General features: G+C 42.2%; 1 protein-coding gene across 3 annotated transcripts in view; it reads left to right on the forward strand.

Moving 5' to 3' along the window:
* Positions 1–21,008, forward strand: part of FADS6 (fatty acid desaturase 6) — a 32,168-nt gene extending 11,160 nt beyond the window's left edge. The window contains exons 2-8 of one of the 3 annotated variants that reach the window (XM_044300077.1): positions 2,965–3,107; positions 3,877–4,330; positions 7,482–7,648; positions 7,782–7,962; positions 14,483–14,667; positions 16,984–17,163; positions 19,698–21,008. In XM_044300077.1, coding sequence (XP_044156012.1) covers positions 4,012–4,330; positions 7,482–7,648; positions 7,782–7,962; positions 14,483–14,667; positions 16,984–17,163; positions 19,698–19,847 — 1,182 coding nt within the window. In that variant the 5' untranslated portion in view covers positions 2,965–3,107; positions 3,877–4,011 and the 3' untranslated portion in view covers positions 19,848–21,008. The remainder of the gene's footprint in view (positions 1–2,964; positions 3,108–3,876; positions 4,331–7,481; positions 7,649–7,781; positions 7,963–14,482; positions 14,668–16,983; positions 17,164–19,697) is intronic. The other 2 variants (XM_044300076.1, XM_044300078.1) reach the window with 2 other exon arrangements.
* Positions 21,009–23,254: the final 2,246 nt, after the last annotated feature.

Consider the following 23,254-nt stretch of genomic DNA (forward strand, 5'->3'; position numbering starts at 1 on the left):
CTAGCAGCAGACACATCTCTAGAACAACTGTTAAGAGGAGACTGTGAATCAGGCCTTCATGGTAGAATATCTGCTAGGAAACCACTGCTAAGGACAGGCAACAAGCAGAAGAGACTTGTTTGGGCTAAAGAACACAAGGAATGGACATTAGACCAGTGGAAATCTGTGCTTTGGTCTGATGAGTCCAGATTTGAGATCTTTGGTTCCAACCACCGTGTGAAAAGGTGAACGGATTCTACATGCCTGGTTCCCACCGTGAAGCATGGAGGAGGAGGTGTGATGGTGTGGGGGTGCTTTGCTGGTGACACTGTTGGGGATTTATTCAAAATTGAAGGCATACTGAACCAGCATGGCTACCACAGCATCTTGCAGCGGCATGCTATTCCATCCGGTTTGGGTTTAGTTGGACCATCATTTATTTTTCAACAGGACAATGACCCCAAACACACCTCCAGGCTGTGTAAGGGCTATTTGACCATGAAGGAGAGTGATGGGGTGCTGCGCCAGGTGACCTGGCCTCCACAGTCACCGGACCTGAACCCAATTGAGATGGTTTGGGGTGAGCTGGACCGCAGAGTGAAGGCAAAAGGGCCAACAAGTGCTAAGCATCTCTGGGAACTCCTTCAAGACTGTTGGAAGACCATTTCAGGTGACTACCTCTTGAAGCTCATCAAGAGAATGCCAAGAGTGTGCAAAGCAGTAATCAAAGCAAAAGGTGGCTACTTTGAAGAACCTAGAATATGACATATTTTCAGTTGTTTCACACTTTTTTGTTATGTATATAATTCCACATGTGTTAATTCATAGTTTTGATGCCTTCAGTGTGAATCTACAATTTTCATAGTCATGAAAATAAAGAAAACTCTTTGAATGAGAAGTTGTGTCCAAACTTTTGGTCTGTACTGTAAATTTTTATTTTCGTACTGAATAAGATACTAAGATATAAGCCACTAAAGGCTATTCAACATAAGACTTATAGCAAAAAGTTGGAATGACAGAGCTGTCTAATGACTATTTGGATCCCCAAATAATCGTTCCCTGCACTTGTAGATCACTTTCCTATTAATCTCCCTAGCGCCCTTTGACATTTCTCCCTGCACTAAGATGCTGTGAAATAATTCCTATGCTTTCCCTGCACTTATAAATAGTTTTTTCTGTCTTTTTTTTTCACAATCGTTTTTCCACTTGCTGTCCCTAGCGCCTTCACACGTCTGTCCCTGCACTCTGAAACCCTGGAAAATGGCAGAATCTAAAATGGCTGCCGTATTTATAGGGCTGTGACATCACAGGGCTGGCTGGCTGCTGATTGGCTACATACAGGCATGTCAACCTGGGTGATCCCACCTTCCCAGAATTCCTTGCCCCATGTCCTCAGTCCTCACACGTGTAGCCGCCATTTTAGGAAAATTGTGATTCGTTGCCATGAAGCGTGAGGAAATTCGCATTCGTTTTGAATTAAATTTTTCCTGAAATTCGGATCGAATTCCACTTAGCTTCAATTCACTCATCTGTATTAACAACCTATATGTGAATATTCTATGATTTTTATTTTAAAAAACTAAAACGGGTGGATGATTCTGTGAATATCATTTTTTTGGAGTCACTATATGTATTCTACTTCCAGTCCTGTCTCTTTAACTTCTCTTTGTCTGGTATTTAGCATGGCAGACAGTCTTACATAACTCTTTCAGTCAGACCATCACTTCGACCAGAGAGTTAAAGAGGACCTTTCACTTGTATAAACTATGTGAACTGAGTATGCTGCCATATAGAGCGGCGCCCAGGGATCTCACTGCACTTACTATTATCCCCGGGCACCGCTCCGTTCTCCCGTTATAGGCTCCGGTACCTTTGCTCCTTAAGTTATAGTAGGCGGGTCTTCCCTTGTCATGTGGGCGTCTCCTTCTCCTAGGCTGCAGTGCTGGCCAATCGCAGCGCACAGCTCACAGCTCACAGCCTGGGAGGTTTTTTTCTCCCAGGCTGTGCGATGCGATTGGCCAGCACTGCAGCCTAGGAGAAGGAGACGCCCACAGGACAAGTGCAGACACTGCCTACTATAACTTAAGGAGCAAAGGTACCGGAGCCTATAACGGGAGAACAGAGCGGCGCCCGGGGATAATAGTAAGTGCAGTGAGATCCCCGGGCGCCGCTCTATATGGCAGCATACTCAGTTCATAGTTTATACAAGTGAAAGGTCCTCTTTAAAGCATCACACATTACACTAAGCAATGTCATTTTGTTCTGTAGGCATCAACAATACAGCTGTCCCAATTCTACACTTACTGCTATCATGAGGATTACCATTCAGATAACATCGTTCCCTCACAGCAGCCATAAGCTGACACTGGATTACCTGTCTACAATTAGAGTCATCAGTTTCTATACGCCAGAGCCACATTCATTAAAACTCTAGCTTTTCAGAATTCTTGAATTTAATCCTAGTATGTGTTCCTTCTCTTAGGTCAAGTTGGGATCATTACTGTACGGAGTAGGAGCTCCGTACAGAATTAGAATATATTGACTCCGATGAGCCGAAGTTATTGCTTTGCGAAGTCTCGCAAGACTTCGGGTGATAACTTCATAAATTAATTTGTACTGTAAAAAAACATTTCCTGAACTCGGGTTTGGTTCCAAGTGGATTTGCTCATCCCTAATTACTATATATCAAGAATCTGAGGAATCTGTAAGAACAATCAGCTTTAATTCCTCTCATCACATTCCCAGTGACTCAAAACATGTTTAGTACTTGGTAGCATTGCTTTTATAATGTCTAACTTGGGTCAAGCCTTTTGGGTAGCTTTCCACAAGCTTTTCACAATAAGTTGCTGGAATTTTGGCCCATTCCTGGTGGAAATTAGACAGGTTTGTAGGCTACTTACTCGCACACTTTTTTTCAGTTCTGACCATACATTTTCTATGAGATAAGGATTGTCTGAGATTTTAATATTGCTGACCTATCCTCAGGTTTGGTCATCAATATCAGATCGGCAGGGGTCTGACTTGCGACACTGTTTGAAGAGGCCGCAACATTCCAGTTTCAAGGCCAGTGACATCACGTTCATTGGTCCCAGAATCTACGCGCAGCTCAGTCACAAAAGGTGGGAAATGTGAGTGCAACAATGTTAAAAGTGCATTATATTATATGTTGTGTCAGTATTAACTTCCTTCTAGAATTATATTCATCTGTATTCTTTGGTCTTGAGGTAGTCTGCAGATGCTCTGTAGACTATCTAGTCATGATTCTGGGAAGCGCACCAGTTCTGGGCATGCAGCCAAAGAGTGAACAAGGAGACAAAAACATAGATAAGGGGAGTACGTACAAGGGGAGTACACGGGACCATCCTTCTTCTGAGCAAATCAATGTAAATGTAAAATGTTATGTTTATGGTTTATGAATGTTGGCTTGTACCCGCCACCTTATCTGTAAGTATTATATAATCTTATACACTGCTTCATTAAAGTGGAATGATATTGTTGGACACATACTGTTTGTGTCTCAAGTTATTCACCTCCGAGCTCGGTAACTTTCTACTAATTTGGATTTCACATTATAATCAGTGGAACCTGATTGAGGTTGGATAACACCCACTCAAGTGAAAAGGGCTGAGCTGCAATACCAAGCACAGCCACTCTCAATGGATGGCGTTGTACTTGGTAAGCTCCAGGGAGCGCAGTGGCCTCCTCAGAAAGCTGATCCCAGGTGTCGGACCTAAGGATAGGTAATCAATATCAGAATCTTGGAAACCTCATTTAAGAATAAATGGTCACAGAAAAATGTAGTCAAATATGATCTTCTCAAAGAGGTGATGAATAAAAATAAATTCTTAATCATCATCCTTTTGAATTAATACATTGTTTCTATATTTTTTTTTGTAGATTGGAGTCCATTTGAGAGGCCAAGAACTTACCCTTTACAACACGCACTTAGCCAACTTAGATGCGGTGACCCATATACTGGGAATCGCTTGTCACGGTCTGGTTCTTTGTTGTTTTTGCCTTAAAAGTAATAAAATGGAAGAAGAGGTGGAGGAGTTTAGACCTGGCCAAGCCAATGGTCGGTGTCTTCAAGAATCCAGTGGGGAAGATTCAGAAATACTTCAATCCTCACTGATTCATAGGACAACAGGGGACAAACAGCCCTCACCGGACTGCGGCACATACTCAGTGAAGGAACCATTGGCAAAATCAGAAAATACAATCAAAGAAAATGGTGCCAGCATGCGGGAGCTCTCTCAGATGGTGCAGGAGGTGTGGAAAAACAGCAGCTGGTGGGAGAGATATGGAATAGACTGGAGTATCTTTGGACTGGCATTCTGCATGTTACCGATTGGTAAGTAACGCCTTACACTGACTAGAAAACAAAGAGGCAGAGAAGTCAGTGAAAATTGTAAAATATTTTCTACATCAGCCCCATATTTTTATCTCGCCATTATCAGAAAGATATAGGGGGACATTTTTAAAAGACGCCGGTCTTCGTCCCTCCTGCGCTGGCGGTGCATCCGCCTAAGTTATGTAGAGGCACCAGGCTTCTACATAACTCTAAATCTAGAGTTTCTTTACACTTGTCTGAGGCCTGTGCTACACTTGCATTGTTTTCCGGTATTGAGATCCGGCAGAGGATCTTAATACCGGAAAAAATGGTTCAGTTTTGTCCCCATGCATTCTGAATGGAGAGAGATTGGTTCAGGATGTCTTCCGTTCCAGCAGCATAACGTTTTGTGACCGGACACAAAACTGCAGTTTTGTTTCCAGTCATAAAAACGAAAAAAATAAATAAATGGATACAGCCCTGAGAGCAATGTAAGTCAATGGTGATGGATCCGTTTTTTTTAGGAGCCTAAAAAAATGATCCGTCGCCCATTGACTTTGAATGTAATTAGGATCTGTTATTTTCAGTTTTGATTTCACACAACCACATCCTAACAGAACGGATGCATCCTGATGTGCAAAATCAAAAAGGATCCGGTATTGGGATCTGTTAACAACGCAAGTGTGAAAGTCTATGCCAGCTCCCTCGCTGGCTTGGATTTAGACCATTTTCTACACCCAAAACAGACGTAGAAAAAAATTATAAATGAGACAGACCTGCCGGCCTGCTCTTTTCCCCACCCATGCCAAAAAGGGGAAAAATAACCTTTGCGGCGCCTCATTCTGCAACAGATATACACCAAAAATCGCCATATATCTGTTTGTAAATGACCCCCATAATATCTCCCACAATGTAAATTATTTTCTTGGTAGAGTTCATACGGGGGAAGTATCTGCTCATGTATGTCCCTTTTTCCAATATGCTACAACTACGATTAGAAAAGAAAGTCAGAGGAAATGGCAATGTCTGCTGCTCATTATTTAAAGGGAACCTGTCACGTTGAAAATGCAACCTGAAGTGCAGACGGCATGTTCTAGAGCAGGATGAGCTGAGCAGATATATCGGGGGTCATTTATCAAACTGGTGTCAAGTAGAACTGATGTTAAGAAAAAAGTAGTAGGAATAGCTCACTCTTATGTGACAGGGAGCAGGTGCTCTAGTCCGAATAACTGTATCACCCGTACAGAGAAAGATATTGGAAATAGTTATAAAAATGCGGACTGGCACTCTGTATGTGTGGCCACAAATACAATACACACTATATAAGGTGATCACACTAATTTAATATTCAAAAAAATATGTCTATAAAAATCCTATAAAAACATCAAAGTGCTTTGTCTGTTTCCTCCTAACTATTATCATAATTGGTGTTATCATGAATGCGTTTGTTTGATGTTTTTATAGGATTTTTATTGACATATTTTTTTGTGTGATCACCTTATATATTGTGTATTGTATTTGTAGCCACACATACAGAGTGCCAGTCCCTAAAGTAGAACTGGCTTAGTTGCCCATAGCAACCAATCAGATTCCTCCTTTCATTTTTCACAGCTCCTTTGGAAAATGAAAGGTGGAATCTGATTGGTTGCTATGGGCAACAAAGCTATTTCTACTTTACACCAGTTTGATAAATGACCCCAATACTTTTCTTTGAAATGTTTCAGTATAACTTGTAAGTTATTAAAAATAATCTGACATCAGTTTTATGGTTATCTAACTGAGGGCAAAATAAGCTAGTGACAGATCCCCTTAGCTAAATGGTGGATCACTTTCTTTAACCCCTTCAGGTTACGTTTATGCATTTTCATTTTTTTACTCCCTGCCTTCCTGGAGCCATAACTTTTTTATTTTTCCGTACGCATAGTCATATGAAGGCTTGTTTTTTTGCAGGACAAGTTGTACTTTTTTAATGGCACCATTTATTATAGCATACAATGTAGTGGCAAGCTGGAAAATTAAAAATTTCAAATGGGGTGGATATGGAAAAAAAAAATGTAATTCCACCAGAGTTTTATGGGTTTTGTTTTTACATTGTTCCCTATGCAGTAAAACTGACCAGTTACCTTCATTTTCTGGGTCACAGTGATACTACATTTATATAGTTTTCCCTGTGTTTTAATACTGGGGAAAAAAAATAAAAGCTTTGGAAAATTTTTTTTTTTTTTTTTTCATCTCCATATTCTGACCCCAATAACTTTTTTATAGTTATGTTTATGGAGCTGTCTGGGGGCTCTTTTTTTGTGAAACAATTTGTAGTTTTTATTGATACCATTTTGGAGTGTCACTTTAAAAAAAAAAGATGAATTACGCTGTTTGCCGAATGGGATAAATATTTTAATAGTACTAGCATTTTCAAATGCGGCAATGCCTATGATGTTTATTTTTTTTTATCGTTTATTATTTTTTTTATTCTAGGGATAGGGGGTGATTAGAATTTTTATACTTTTTTTATTTTTTTATACTTTTTTTTTTAATTTGCAAGCGGGTGTCATCTTTAAAGACCGGACTTCCACCATACATGTATGGCAGAGGTCTGGAAAGGGTTCATCTTATATTGAACAGCTCCAGCACTTGCCGATAAGTCATGAACATTCATGAGCTCCTGGCTCTTGAAGGTGAGCAAAAGTGAGAGGGTCTGAAGTCTTTTCAAATGCTTTGTGTATTTGCCCCAATTGTTTCTCCACTGGATTAGTGTACAACTGTCTACCCCTGTGGTGGCTAACCTCCGGCACTCCAGCTGTGGTAAAACTACGACTCCCAAGATGTACACTTGCTTGGCCGTTCTCAGAACTCCACAGAAATTAATGGAGCATGCTGGGAGTCGTAGTTTCACCACAGTTGTAGTGCTGGAGCTTAGCCATCACTGGTCTACTCCATGTTCACTACTTCATCTGGAATATCTTCAGTCCGTAAACCCTCCAAGAACCTTGCTTTATATGTGTGATGCTGCTCTTGCTCCACAAGCTGCATTTTATTATCGTCTTACTTTACATTTAGCTCCTTTATATACGTATTACCACTTTTCGTATATATTTTTTATTTTCTGAGATGCAAGCCTTTTTTCGCTGCCCTTGTACTTTCAGACTCTTACATGGTCATGTTCCTTTTCCAGGTTTCCTGTGTCTCAGATGCCAAAGCCTTTTCGTGTGTGGACTTGGCCTCTTTTTCCTTGGACTGGTTCATGTTGTCTTCACGGTCAAAGGAGGTCACATGTCTAGTCACCGCACACTGTGCCAATCCCGAACCTGGAGCAAGTTTTGGGCCACATTCTTCATGGAGGTACGGGGAGCGGTTAGAAGTTGGCAAAGAAACACATAATGAGTCACGATTACACGTGGCATGAAAATAATTATCTGCATGCTGCAAGCTTGACTCCATATAGAGATGTAACCTGCAATTAAATGTATTTTAGGTGTGCTCCTGCATACCAGTTCCATGTGGAGAAGAAGGGCATGTCAAATTACATCATGGATACACTAACATTATTGGTCTAGGGGACTCCAGCATCTGGAAGATTCCATACCTTAGCTGTGGCATCTACATGTTTGTGGCACCCCTGGCGCTGCCTATCATCACTGTACTTGTTGGAGTTAGTAAGTATCACTTTAAAATCTTCATATCTGTAAAATAAATTTCGGCGTGGCTGTCTGCGCAAAAATTCAGCTGAAAAGGCCATCATGTGAACGTCCCCTTAGACCCTATCCCAGTGGCTCCATCTTGCAGAAGAATGGGGTTCCTATGTACTGTATGAATGGAGAGACACATTGCACACGTTGACAGCCACTTCATTCATTCCTTAAGGGAATGCCGGAGACAACCCCCAGTCCCATAGAGAATGAATGGACCTGGACTACTTAATTCATATGGGAGCACTGGACCCCTGTTTTCTTGAACAGTGGGGGTCCCAGTGGTTGGACCTCCACCACGCAGATGCTTATCCTCTACCTGTTAATGTTTCGGGACCTCAGCACAAAGCTGGACATTAATAAAAGAGCAGAGGAGTGGTAGACAGGAGGAGGGTGATAATGCTGTACTGTGTCTCACCCTGTGTTAAACTCATGCTGTAAGAGGGGGGACAGTAGTGGCGGCAGATGATTGGTCAAAGTCCACAGCACAGCTCTTCAGCTTCCCCAAAGGAAGAGTATGTGCAGTACCCCAGACCTCAGGGTATCTGCAATGTTTGAATTGTAATGTTACTTAATGTTTGCACTATACACCAGCAGGTGAGGTATGGTTGGCATCAGGAATGGGGCTAACCACCCCATTCCTCCCCTCTTGGCAGGAGTGGGCTTGTCTTATTTCCTTCCAGGATAGGGGAGTCTTAGCTAGGACAGTGAGAAAGCAAGTCCTATTGCTCCTGCTCCTAGGGCCTTAGGAACCAGAGTACCAATTCATCTGTGAGACCACTGCTCTAGAGATACTTCAAAGACAAATCTACAGATGTTCAGCAAAGCTACATTGTTACAGTAAGCAGTAAGCAGAGTGAACAGCTATCTAGATTTTGCTGCAGGTGAGGGACTACAGCTCAGACACCCATCACCTTAGATCATATCCAGGCTAGGTCAAGTCAAAGGCCTGCATTACACAGTAGACACCTAAAATGTGATAGCCTAAAGCATCCGCAAGATAGCACGTCAGAGGTGCCATCATCTGCAGTTTTGCTAGCCACTGTAAATTATCATCTGGGAAGAGAAATTGCACTGTGTACAATTACTGCTGAATGTACTACAACTTCTGTTTTTCTACTTCTGGTATGATTCCTTATCCACCTGGGAGTTGTAGTTTCACAGCAGCTGGAATGTCGAGTGCAGAGAGAGTCAGGAGCTCCCCATACACATAAGCATGTCTAAAACCAAAGGGTCTTTAAAACTTTGATTTGTTTCATGCATATGTAGCTCAGGTGTAGATTGTTCCATTGCACTTAGGAGCCAGTCTAATATGATTACCTACTTAAAGCGATGGTCCAGTCAAACTTAGAATTATATGGAAGTCAGAACCTACAGGGAATGACTACCTGCTTTTTATTTTATTTTTACATCTTGCTCCTTGGCTGCTTTTTTTGCTTAGCTTCATTAGGGCACAGCTATGATCTGTGACTACGGGTTAGCTACAGTGTCTACAGGGAGTCTGAGGTAGGCTGAGACACACCTCCTGCCTCATGATTGGTCCTGGCTGCTGCTCTATCACTCCTCCCTGCAGCTCCGCCTCCTCTGATTGGCTGCTGTGTATAAACACAAGTTTGTTATGGATGCAGCAGGAAGTCAGTGCATGGAGATTTGATTTCTACTACAGCAAGGAAAGAATGATTATAAAGGACACAATACTTAGATCCCTATTACACAGCATGATTTTCAGGCCCATTATTAGGAACCAGTGCTTATAGGAATGCTCGTTCCCAATAACAGGGCTGTATAATCGAGCAGCCGAACCGCCGATAAATGAGTAAACTCTGGTTTGTCGGCTGATGGGCATCTTCTAACACAGGGGTGCACAACGTTTCCTGGTTGGGGGCCACATTGCCAGACTGAACCAATGACGAGGGCCGAAATGAAAATTTAAAGGTGTATTAACAACTGAAATATTGTACTTATGGCATATTGAACACACATTATATACCATTAATGTCTAGTTACACTTCCAGGACTCCCATCTAATGGAAGAAATACATGAAAAATACATGTGAGCAGCCACAAGACATATGCATACATGTCTGTTACCAGATGGTTGGGGGCCGCACAGAATGGTATCAAGGGCCGCATGTGGCCCCCGGGCCGCAGGTTGTGCACCCCTGTTCTAACAGGATGAAAGATGCCTTATTATTTGCAGCTCCTCTCCATATTAATCAGTGATGTGATGCAAATTATCAATAGAACTGAATGGGGCCACAAGTAGATGGTCCAACACATGTAGGCAGGGACAAGAGAAGTGGGCAAGTGCAGTGCAGAACAAAATACTGCCATCCTAGCTGCAGTAGTTTACTTTGGGGACTGCAATACAGTTGAATTCAGGGGGCACCTGTGGCCGCCAACTAGATGCATAAGTACCCGATGCTCCTAGCATTAATTAATGCAGAGAGGATCTGACCATTATGGAACCAGCTGGCAGCCACGAGGAGGGTTGGGGTGGCCCCATGGGAAATTTCTCAGTAGGGTCCATGGCCAATCGACCCCTCTACACGCTGACATATGCTCTATAACCCACCAGTGAGAAAAAGATGATTATCAGGTAATTGCTACATATGCTGAGGGAAATCCGTCTTAGGGCTCATGCACACGATTGTGTGCCGCCCGTCCCGTGCATTGGAGACCTCAAATTGCAGTCGCCAATGCATGGGCACCATCCGTGTGGCTGCCACAGACGGATGCACACCCATTCAACTTGATCCATCCGCACCGCAAAAAAATAGAACAGAAAACCACGGAAGGGCTCCGGATTGCGGACTCATTCAAGTGAATAATAAGTAGAGATGAGTGAAGTTCTTCAAAATTAAATTCGGCTGCTTCGCGAAATGTACAAAAAAACTTGCTTTGTGATTAATTACTTTGTCATGAAGCGCACTTTTTTGTAAGTAGTGGGTGCAATGACGGGGAACGGCGATTTTGCAGCCTCCCTTCATTGAGCCCCCCAGATGCCACGTTCATTGCTGATTGCAGCATCTGTGCAGCAATATTTTAGCATTTTAGGGGTTTCTCCTAAAAAAACAAACAAAAACATTTAATTGTACTCATCTGAAAAGGCCGACACTGACATCTTGCCTGCATGTCCAGCGTGAAATCTCGCACGGCGTGTGATGACGTCATAAGATTTCACGTGGGATCTTCAAGCAAGACGGCCATGGCGGCCTCTTGGCACTCAAATGGATGAGTTAAGTATAATTTTTTTTAAATTTTACCGCCATTTCAGGGAAAATCAATTCGTCACCACGAAGCACTTTAATTCACTTATCACTAATAATAAGCATACACTGTATCCAGTAGCTGTGCAGTTCCTGTTATTATTTGTACGCTCTGCCCTCCTAATCTCCTCCTGTGATCTGATAGCAGCAATATCTGTATAATAACCACTGATCATATTAAACTCACCACTGAGAATCGGGAGACGATCCATCCATTGCTTATATTAAATCAGCAACCTCTGGCACTCCAGCTGTTGTGAAACTACAATTCCTAGCATGCATACATTCATTTCTATGTGAGTTCTTAGAAGAGCAGAGGAAGTATGCATGCTGGGAGTTGTGGCAGGCACAGGACTATGAAGTGCCTTTTGCGCTGTGGTATTAGAAGAATTTTGATATCTCTGACTTTTTTGTCTAACCAGACTGTCTTACTCTGTAATTCCTCCATTCTATGGAAACAGTAGGTTTAAAGAGCACACCAAATGCTTGAAATAACTTCTATATTAACTACAACTTTTCTTCATATAACACTTCCGCCTCCGCAGCAGATAGTCCATGTACAAAACATGTGTTGCATAAAGATTCATAAAATGGTGGTATGCATAAGATGGTGGTTCAACTGTTCAATCTTGTCATTAAACATAAACTGGTCGATATATTGATCCAGTATCTGTACTCTCATTTTAAGTTATTTAAGCACTTTATGATCTCTCTGAGAGGTATATCTGAGGTTAAACAAATAATTCACTTGCTCTACTTGGTTTGCAGTTTGCTCTATACAATTGCTTATAATCTGGTATGAGCAGTTCGCATTTGTATGCAATTTGTTTGGTTGTTTGAGCAGTTCGTTTGTATGCAATTGGTGGAACTGTAAGTAAACGTACATATAACCAGTTCAGTATACAGTTCTAATCACTATATTAACAGTAGGAGCATTATATAACTGTTTTAAATACCTATTTTGCCCTCTTGCTTCCATAAAACACAGCTCTTAGTGGAGTGTGTGTCTGTTCAGCTCCTCTCTCTGGTGAATAATGATTCCAGCAGCTCCTGCTAGGGGAATTTTCCACACAGGCTGTGTGTGAGGCTGGCTGTGATTGGTCAAAACTCCTGCTGTGTGTGAGGCTGGCTGTGATTGGTCAAGACTCCTGCCCAGCAACAACAGTTTAACTCTATGCTTTTTGTTGTTTCTGCTGTGTCATTAGGCTTACCTCACATCCATATATTGAATCTTAAAAGTATATTATCTTTTCTGCTTCTGTGAACACACTATATAACTGTTACATGACATTCAAACATGAAGTCACTGTAAATAAGTCTGCTTTTGTCTTTAACACACAAACATAGGAACTGTATTACGGTTATTGGCAGGTCTAGTATAAACACACAAGCTATATTAGCAACCTAGGACAGGTCTTAACTGGCCAGCTACAGGAGTTGTAGTTTCACAACAGCTGGAGTGCCAGAGGTTGCCTACCCCTGTTATAGACCTTTACCCATGGGTGCAGTGTGCGTAGTAGTCAGTAAGGCATGCTGTACAAATTCTTGGAAAGTTTTTGCAACTTACTCACTCCTGATCTTAAAAACAGAGATGTATGCCGTGATGACACGCTTTAATGAGACCCAGGATAGGGACGTTGTGTAATATGAGCCTTTAATTGGTGGCAGCACCCAAAACTGTTATTTTCAGCTAAGCTATAGAAATAGCTAAGAATGTTAATGTAGTAATTTACATACTGTGAAAGAAATCAACTTGTAGTGAACACGGCTCTGCTCAACAGGCATCCATATTGTCTACTTCCTCTGTATATCTTTGAATTAAAGGGTTTCTGTCATCAGAATTAACCCTATTAAACTAGCTGACATTAGCGATGTGCCAATGTCAGCTGAACCTAACTAGTCTATTCCTACTTTTATCTATGCCCCCGTTACTCCAGAAATATAACTTTTATAATATGCTAATTTTCCTCTAGGAGCGGGGGGGTCGTTATCCCTGCTCCTAGAGGCTCCGTTCTCCCATCTCTGGCCATGTCCTGCTACACTAGATTGACAGGGCCAGGCAGCGTTTGTCTCCTACTGCCGGCCCTGTCTGCGGTGTAAATCTCGTGCCTGCGCCGTCCCATTCAGTATTCGGCGCAGGCAGAGTGAGTTAAGGGCGCTCGCTGGCTCCCGGCTTCCTCACTGCGTCTGCACCAAATACTGAACGGTGCGAGATTTCCCTAGCGCACAGGGGCGGCATTCGGAGGTGAAGGCTACCTGGCCTTGTCAATCTAGTGTAGCAGGGCGTGGCCAGAAAGGGGAGAACGGAGACTCTAGGAGCAGGGGCAATGCCCCCCCCCCCTGCACCTAGAGGCTAATTAGCATATTATAAAAGTTATATTTCTGGAGTAAATTTAGAAAAGGGGCTATTTGCAATCCCTGCAGATGTACAGTATTTTCCATTATACCATTAAACATCTGATTATCCAACCCCTATAATGACCGGACCCCTCACATAGGTTATACATACCTCGCTCCCGGCACCCGTGTAGCCTCTGATCCTCGCACGGCTGCGTTGCATGCGTCTTTGATTCTTAGGCCGGCTGACTTCTCTCGACACAGGGAAGACAATGATCTAATTTGAATCCCACAGACAAGCTAGGTGCGGTCGCCTAGTTTGGGACTTGTTCTAAATTGCAGTGAAAATACTATAAAAAACACCCTCCTCCCATAGATTTGTATAATAGGGGGCCAACCTGCTACTCCAATTGCCGCCAAGCAATAAACACATACAACAATTGCGGAACTTTGTATCCCATTCACTTGAGATGCAGTACCTTGGCCCGGCCACTATGCAGTATATGGGACCTTCTGCTTCCAGCTCCGTACACTGTAGCTTCCAGTGCCAGAAAGTGCTGCTCAGTGCTGGGTGTCAGACCCCCACTGATCTGATATTGATGAACTATCTTGAGGATGGGGGATCAATCTCTAATTTATGGAAAACCCATTTAGTAATACCTGTTATTGCCATTAGAGGGATAAGTGTCTTGCCGTTTTTTAATGTTGTAGTTGTGTCTGCCATTTGCTGTCTCGGTTGGTAGAGCACTCTGAAGTTTTACTACTGTTACTGTTAAGAACCCTTTCTTGTTTTCATAAGCTATCCTCTATAGAAGTGATGTCCTGTGGTTCAATGTACTTGTATAACTATATTAATCTTGTCTTTTTTTTTGTATTTGCAGAATATATAACTCAGATGCCATTAGTCCCAGCAATGCGCAGTCTTTTATGCATGGCTTTTGGTTTGTGGAGTCACTTTCAATTGCTTGTACACGCCTCAGGCTTGAGTTATTCGTCAGCCCTTGGGTGCATGTTCCTCTCCAGAGCTCTGTTAGCCATACCATTTATACATGTCAATATATTTCAGGTAATATTCAGCATGTATTAATTCTTACACTACCCTAGACCACCAGGGATGCTGGTATTCTTGCTGGGCTTTCCAACATTTTTTATTTTTTTTGAAAACTCAAAAACGATCTACCATTCCATTGCCCACTAATCTATATTTCCTGGTCTAGAAATGATGATTACATAGGAATGGGCATGAAGTAACCCCTATACTACCCTAGACCACCAGGAATGCTGGTATTCTTCTTGATATATTGAAAACTCATACTTGCCTCATGAACCACATTGCCCACCAGTGTCATATTAAGCCCAGAAGGACTGCTCATTGCATAGTACTGAGCATGAAGTAATTCCTACACTACCCTAGACCACCAGGGATACTAGTTTTCTTGCTGGGTTTTCCCCAATTTTTTTTTTTTTAAATCTATACTCTCCTCATGAATCCACCACCATTCCCATTGCCCACTAATTTCTATTTGCTGGTCTAGAGAAGATGATTACATAGGAATGGGCATGAAGTAACCCCTACACTACTCTAGACCACCACGGATGCTGGTATACTTTATGGGTTTCCAACCAAAAACATTTATTTTAAAGAGCCATACTTTCCTCACGAATCCACGACCATTCCTGTTGCTTGACACTCTCTATTTCCTGGTCCAGAGATGATGTATCAGAAGCAGTATGTGAGTGGGGAATTTGACATTCCCTAAACCATTCCTGGTTGCTGTTGGAGCTCCTGCACAGTAGAATTAAGTGATTTTGATAATAACATTGCATACAACACAGCAGGTCTATCCTCATGTACATTTTGAAGGGGTTATCAGGCTAGACGATCAATACTAGATCTGTGGGGGTTAGGCTATAAGCACCACTAATGGTTGACTGTTAAAAGGGACCACAGGGGTACTTTTCACAGTTTACCAGGCACAGCTCTGTTCATTTTGGAGTGGTTATTCTGCTATTACAGCTCGTAAACTAGGGTGGAACTGCAATACCAAACCAGAGTACGGAGTAGTGAATGAAGGGATGTGGCCACTTCAAACAACTGATCACCAGAGGTACTGAGAGTAGGACAGGAGTCATTTAATATGCTAAGCATAGGCAATCAATTTTGACGTCCCAAATAACCACTTTAAGGAGTGTAAGCAAAGAACAGTACAGGATTGTTTTCACGTTCTTTTGTACTGCTATTAGTTATTTATAGCCAAAGATAATACACAATTTATATAAGGAAAGGGCTGAAACCCAATCCTTGGCACATGGCTGTAACTGCAAGGCTAGTTTCACACTAGCGTTAGCCTTCTCCGGCAGACTGTTCGTGCACGCATGCCGCCGGAGGTCCGCTCTGGCCCCATTTACTATAATAGGGGCGGGCCAGAGTTCTGGCGGCAGCACTGCAAACATGCCAAGAGGCGGCCGGAATAAAACTACCACATGTCTAGTCTATAAGTACTAACCGATGATCTAACAGTTGGATCAAAGCGCATTAAATGGCTTTTAACATAAGCCAATGCAAACTGTATGGGGAATGAATGATCGTGAGTACGATCATTGAGTCCCCATTACAGTTTTATTATGCCAGCAGCACATCCCCTGTTTACATGGAGCGATATGCTGCTGACAGCAATGATTTTTAGGCCTGATGCGATCAGATGTCAAACGAGCCAAGTTTACAATGGGCAATGGTAGTGAACGTGCGTTCTTATGAACACTCATTTGGCCTTTATTTGACCTATACGTGTCCCTTCGGTTCACGAATGTAATTTTGCCCCCACAATAAGCTTCGGGACCATGGCCAACTATGTAATGTGTATGGGGTTGTCCAGACGCTTCACCAATAGCAGATGTCAGGGGGAAGACCAGGATTCCAACATGGCCAATAGCCGCTGCCAGAGTTTTTAATTTATTTTTTATTTATTCACTCACTTACGGTACACATTGCTTTATGTCTCTAATGGAGCTCACAATCTAAGTTCCCTATCAGTATGATTTGGAGTGTGATAGGAAACCCACGCAAACATGAAAAGAACCTACAAACTCCATGCAGATGTTATGTTTTGCCCAGCTCTGCAAGGCACCAGTGTTAACCACTGAGCCACCGTACTGCCCCCTAGAGTTGTCTTGAAGCATTTTTAATTCCTATCCCCAAGTGGTCATCTATCTATAGACAGGCCCATCTATATAGTGTGGAGGTAATCACATCCATTTTACTCTCTGTATACAGTCACAATGTAATGAAACTTTGGGTCTTGATGAAACTACCGATTGTTCATGTAGAAGTCATTTGCATTTTTTCCTTCAGAACCAAATTTTTTGTTTTTTCTCTACCCAGCACATTGGCCTCCCAATGTTTTCCCCATCAAACCGCCCACATCGCCTCCAACTCATGACTAACGCAGTGCTAAATCTGCCCCGAAACCCAATCCTTGACTGGGCATTTGGACACTCCATCATCAATTGTCACGTGGAACATCATCTTTTCCCGCATCTGTCAGACAATATGTGTCTTAAGGTCAGCAACAATTCCAAGTTTGTTTCACAATTTATAATTCATTGGTGCACAGAGATATACATCTGCCTACATAATAAGCGATCACTTATAATTCAAAATGGGCAACAATATAGGTAAGTATTGACCAAGATCTCCCTGTGCCACCCAGCCCCATCGAAGTCACCAAGCAAAAAAGCACAGTGAATCCGAGTAAAAAAGCCTTTACTATCTTCAATTAAAAACAACATGATATCTAAATTTCCCAGTGGTAGTGTCAGGCATAAATAAAAGTAACAGATACAATCAATTTTATACACACATCACAAATATTGCACTAAATACTAAATCCCACGAGCAACTAGCAGCATAAAGAGCAAGTGCAATGACATCAAAACATAAAATGCTGTAGGGGTAATCACCAACAGTATAAAAGTACAATAAATAGTTTTTCCCAATAGAAAAGGTTATACCAACCAGGACAACCTACGCCCCGACACGCGTTTTGCCTAATGCTTTATCAGGGTAACTACATAATAAGCGACATAACTAGGGTTCAGCGACTCGCCGTATCCGAAGTGGACTTCTATCCAAATTTCAGGGAAAATTTAAATTTTCTCATGCTTCGTGGTAACGAATCCCGCATGAAATCTCGTGCGCGGTGATGTATAAATTCACCACGCCGACCAGCGTGATGACATCATCACGCACCACATGAGATTTCGAGCAGGTTCTTCAATCAAGATGGCTACGGAAGTCTCTTCATGCTCAAACAGATGAGTTTTTTATTTTTTTTTCACCCCTGAAAGGCTTCCATTTTTACATCAGATGTCGCGATCAGTGATGAACACAGCATCTGAGGGGTTCAATGATGGAAGGGCATCGCAATCGCCATTCCTCGTCATTGCGCCTGCTACTTTCAAAGAGATGCACCACAAAGAAATCTGTTATAAAGCGAATTTCTTTGTGAAATTTGGCGAAGCAGCTGAATTTAAGTTTTTATAACTTCTCTCAACATTAGACATAACTTTTGAGCTGGCGATACAGAAAACTTCTGTAAAATTCTGATAAACTTTGATATCAGACTTTTTTTAAATTAAATTTTATTTAACTAGATTCAACTTTTTTTTGTATTCCCAAGCATTACGCTGTTTCACTAAGAGGCAATCTATTAGGCCATTTTGTCATTACGTCTGGCAGGATCTAATAGGTAGGGTGTAAGAAGAGTCCTATAGGCCCCTGACATTGTGCCCCTGGCAGTAATAACCACCCCTTGGTGCTTTAAAGAGTAAATGTACCCCACGCAGTCATAGAGCTCCCCAAAATGTAATAGTGCCCAGACTGCCCACACAGTAATGGTGAATAGATTTCTGAGAAAATTCTGGTCATTGATATGTTACATGACCCCATTCCCATTGGAAAAATTTGTCCTTGATCCAATATGGTGGCTTTCAAGATGGTGGCCATGTTCCGAACATAGCCTAAAAGATAGGTCTCTCACCCATTACTTGCTGGGGTAGTCAGATATTTCATTTTCCCTTTCGTTTATGTAATAAAAGGGTGTCCTGCGACTTTTGACTCACCCTGTATAATGTTCCCCTTTGTGTTTCCACAGTGTAATAATGCCCCCCGTTCACGCCCCTACGTTTTATTTATAAAGGCCCTTTTTGGAGGCCACTATATGTCTCTTTTGTGCCCTTCAATATAATGTCCCCCTTTGTGCCCCCACAAGGTAATAATGACCCCCTTTCATGCTCCTACATTGTGATGAGACCACCCTCTTGTGCCCCCACATTGTAATACTGTTTTGCTTATGTGCTCTTAAAGTCAAAAAATGTCCGCCATTTGTGATCCCACAATACAAAAATGTCCCACCTTTGTGCCCCTCATTACAATGTCCACATTTGTGTCCCCATAATATAACATCCACCCTTTGCACCCCTTAATATAACATCCCCGCATTGTTTTAATGTCCCCATTTGTGCTAGGGAAACAAACAAAGACGCCTCACCTCTCTCCCTGTTCCCACAATGATCAGCCTAATCTTCTTGCTGCCCATCAGTGTCTTGACGCAGGTGACGTGATGACTTCACTGCCTCACGCCTCCACTGCCAGGACCCTGACGCCATCAGAGTGCTCCCGGCCTCCAATAGGCCACGGACCTGAACCAGCCTGTGACTTACTAGAGTAAATCGCAGGGCAGGGAGCCAACGCCGTAAAGTTCAACTGGATCCACATCCTGAGAACACAGAGTCAGCTGAGAATGACACTGGACATTGGCAGGTCCCCTCTGTGCTCGCTCATGGTCGCACCCCCTGCTAACAGGCAGATACTGATGCCAGACCTGGGTCTTTTATGACCCACAGTTGTGTTAGTAACCCATCAGCACTCCATAATTGCATTGAATGCCTTAGATGCCACTGTCACTATTGACTACAGAGATCTAAGAGTCAAACCAGCCAGGATCAGAGGTATATATATTAATATCTCATATCTTGCAAGATGATAGTTGCTCTAGTATATATTATAATGGACTCTATGTACTTGTGTTCCTGCAGGTAAAGCCTTTGGTATCCAAATATGTGTGTGATCACAATATGCCCTACCACGAGGACACATATATGTCACGTCTCCACCTGTTTCTGAGCAATTATAATGAGCTGATGGTCCAGGCTCCTCCTATTGCACATCTGGTGGAATTTCACTGAGGTCCATTGAGCTCCTACAATACCCTCTATACACGGCACTCTACATTTCCAGGTTCTGCTCATATCCTCATATACTGTCCGTACCAGAAACGTCCATGAGGAGTTGTTCTATAATTTATATACATATTTTCCTTGTGAGGTACAGGGCTGGTTCTAGCTTTGTTAGAGAGAACTTGTCATGTACTATATGATGTCTGATTTTTAATTTTTTTACATTAATCATGGCATAACCCCTTTAAATAAAATGGCAGCAGGTTTGGTGGTTGTCAGATCCAGCAGATCTGGGACGCACACATTTACTAAGTAAAATGCATCAGAATTTTTGCACATGTTCCTCCAAAATACTGGTTCACATGCCAGTGCCAGGTTTGTTACAAAATGTATATTTCTTGAAATGAGGTGCAGCTTGGAGCACATATGCAAAATCTGTACCAGGGGCCTCTGAACTGTACTACACTGATAATAATAGCGCCATCCATTGACATGGTAAGGAGTCTTAAATGAGCTTTGACTACAGATCAGAGACTATATTGTGTAGTATGCAGGTTTCTCCACTAGGTGGTGCTAGAACAAAGAATAAACATCTAGCGGAATATGTCTACTAGCGATGGACTAGAGCTGGTCTAGAAGGTTATTTACTTTGTTTTTGTAGGGGGAGTGGTGAGTGACAACCAGTATGGCCTCCATTACAGCTCCCGCCAGAGTTGTCTGTAGGTTTTCCTATTTTTCTAAGTAAAATTTGTTCTATGATACATTCACCTCTCAAGTATTGAGTGTCTGGGAATGCAAAATGACAAGTTCTGTGGGAACAATGACAGTGGACGTATCGGATGTTTTCCAGAAAGATACTGTAGATACTGATAACCGCAGAACAACTGAATATAAAAGAATAGAACGTAACAAAGAAAATGGGACATCCCCATGGAAAATATTTCAAGGTACTAAACTGCCCACCTGTATACAGTCTGGAGGCAGCCATACATGGCAGACAGATATCTTACAGTCTTCTCTAATCTCAGACTTTAGCTTCTTTCCCTGAGAAAATGTCAAGTTATCGTAAAGAAATTTTTTAACGTGAGATCTGAATCCTTTGCTTCATTCTGGAGAATAAGTACTGCAAATGAAGAGTTAAGTGCACTAAGGGCAGGTCCAAGTCACCCAATGCACCCTTGCTCCTCCTGCTTCCTCGGCCAGCCCCCCCCCCCCAACCTCCTTCTTGATTAATGGGGCCAGCCGAGATGACTATGCAGGCTTCTGGACCTGTCAATCAGGAAGTAGAAGGAGGAACTGGCAGAGGAAGCAGAAATAGCAAGGGTGCACAGAGTGGCTTGAGCCCGCCATTGGTGCACCTAACCGCTCATTTGCGTATGGATTGAAAGTACTTTTTCTCCAGAATTAAAAAAAAGATTTCTAAGTGAAAGGTATCATTACACTCAGTTGTGCTAGCCCTACTGTGGAGCAGTGACTGCATATGCACCACTACACTTCCGAGCCGCTGCTCAATTAGCGGAAGCAGAGCCTCAGCACTTGCGCCTCCAAAGTGCTGGTGTGAGATTGTCAGGGCTGGCTGAGAAGTCTGGCCCTGTCAATCAAGGGTGCAGGGGTAGCGTTCTCATCTTGGGGAACCCGTCGCAGGTGCTGAATAATTAGATTCTTATGAATTGGTTCGCCCATCTCTAGTCTGTGTCAACATATCATTGCTGGAACCTGATGAGCAGAGGATGGCGGTAGAAGCAGGGGAACAGCAGTGCAGAGGGGGATTGGTAGTGTGAGTATTATCCAGTTTGTTATTTTACATCATTGTCAGCTTTTGGCACAAAAATGAAGAGACTGGACTACTCTTTGAATGCGGATGAAGTGTAATTCTAGCCCTTAGACGAGAAATGTGCTGTTTTTAACAAATTTTCATAATACTGGATCTGTCTCCAGCAGCAGCCACCAGCTCACTCTTCCATTTCCTGTCTTATACTGAACAAGAGTCATGCATGGCCCTTCCAGTTATGCTTTCCTAATATACTCAAGGACCTTCCAGTGGGTGGTCTGTCCAAGAAGTATATACGGCACAAGTACCTTTAATGCTGATTAAGTGAGCTAATAGGAATAAGTATTGCATCATCCATGTATTATCCAGCTGTGATAATACAATTGCTCAATAGATGGCAGCAGTGCTGTTCCAAATACACATGCTTTCAGTACTTCCATTCACATTACACATTGCAGTATACAGGATATACTTTCAGTGCATTATTTGCAATGTCTATCACATCATACAGAGGGTATATGACTTCCCCAGAGTGTCAGTACAATGTCATGGTCTAAATGCTTACAGGGTATCTTACTGGCTGTAGTGCATATACTGTACATTTACCATTCCCTTCCTGGCTTAAAGGCTATGTATACCTTTGAGATTTTTTTTTTATTATTGCATTGTATTCATTTTGAGCTAAAAATCATTTTTTCAATTGGTCTTTTAAAAAAAATGTTGAGCCCCTTTCTCTGTACAGCCTTGAGATTCTCTAGTAGCAGCCTTTGTTTTTCACTCTGTTCCATCAGGCAGCTCAGCTGACAGCTGCTTATCTCTGACCTCAGACCTCGTAAACCCTCATTATAGCTCAATTCTTATCTTACTGCAGGATTCACACAGCTAGACAAATAGTTAACCCTTTTTGACAGAATGTTTTTTAATAAAGACCAATTGAAAAAAAGTTTTTTTAGCCCAAAATGAGTTAAAAAAAAACTGGCCCCGAAGGTGTACATAGCCTTTAAAGGCACAGTACATGGTAAATCACACATTATTATAAACACAGCAGGCATAAATATAACATGTTCTAGCAACAGTCACATAGCAGTTCTACAGTTCAACTAAGTGGTATTACCTCCGCAAAAGGGTCAAACAGTAACCCATACCAAAAGTTACTGTAAGGGCGGGTTCAAATCACCACTATGAATTCCGTTATTGTTTTCCGTTATAATGGAAAATAACGGAATTCGGAAGACGGAATTCAAAAAGGAAACCTTTAGAGGCATTCCATTTTGATCCGTCATAATAGAGGTCTATGGGCAAGCAGAACGGATCCGTCTGGTTTCTGTTATGCACAACGGAAAACAAAGTCCTGTTGAAAGCAATAACGGAATTCATAATGGTGATGTGAAGGATACGTTTTTTTTCTGTAAGAGGTACAAAGCTTCCTTCCAACCCTTTTCCCGCAGGTACCTTTAGGCGGTATAATGACAATGTTCATTAGTTAGCTCCATTAAACACATGAAAACACTTTTTCACATTGGTAGGTGATGTCCAAGCACAGAAATTTTCCTGAAATAGCAATTAACAAGAATAATGGGCTGAAATATTAAGTACAACAGCTCATTGTACTGAGCAGGCACTGTGTAATTAACAGGATCCGGGA

Source organism: Bufo gargarizans, chromosome 6 (assembly GCF_014858855.1).
Source record: "Bufo gargarizans isolate SCDJY-AF-19 chromosome 6, ASM1485885v1, whole genome shotgun sequence".
In the NCBI taxonomy this organism is placed as follows: Eukaryota; Metazoa; Chordata; class Amphibia; order Anura; family Bufonidae; genus Bufo; species Bufo gargarizans.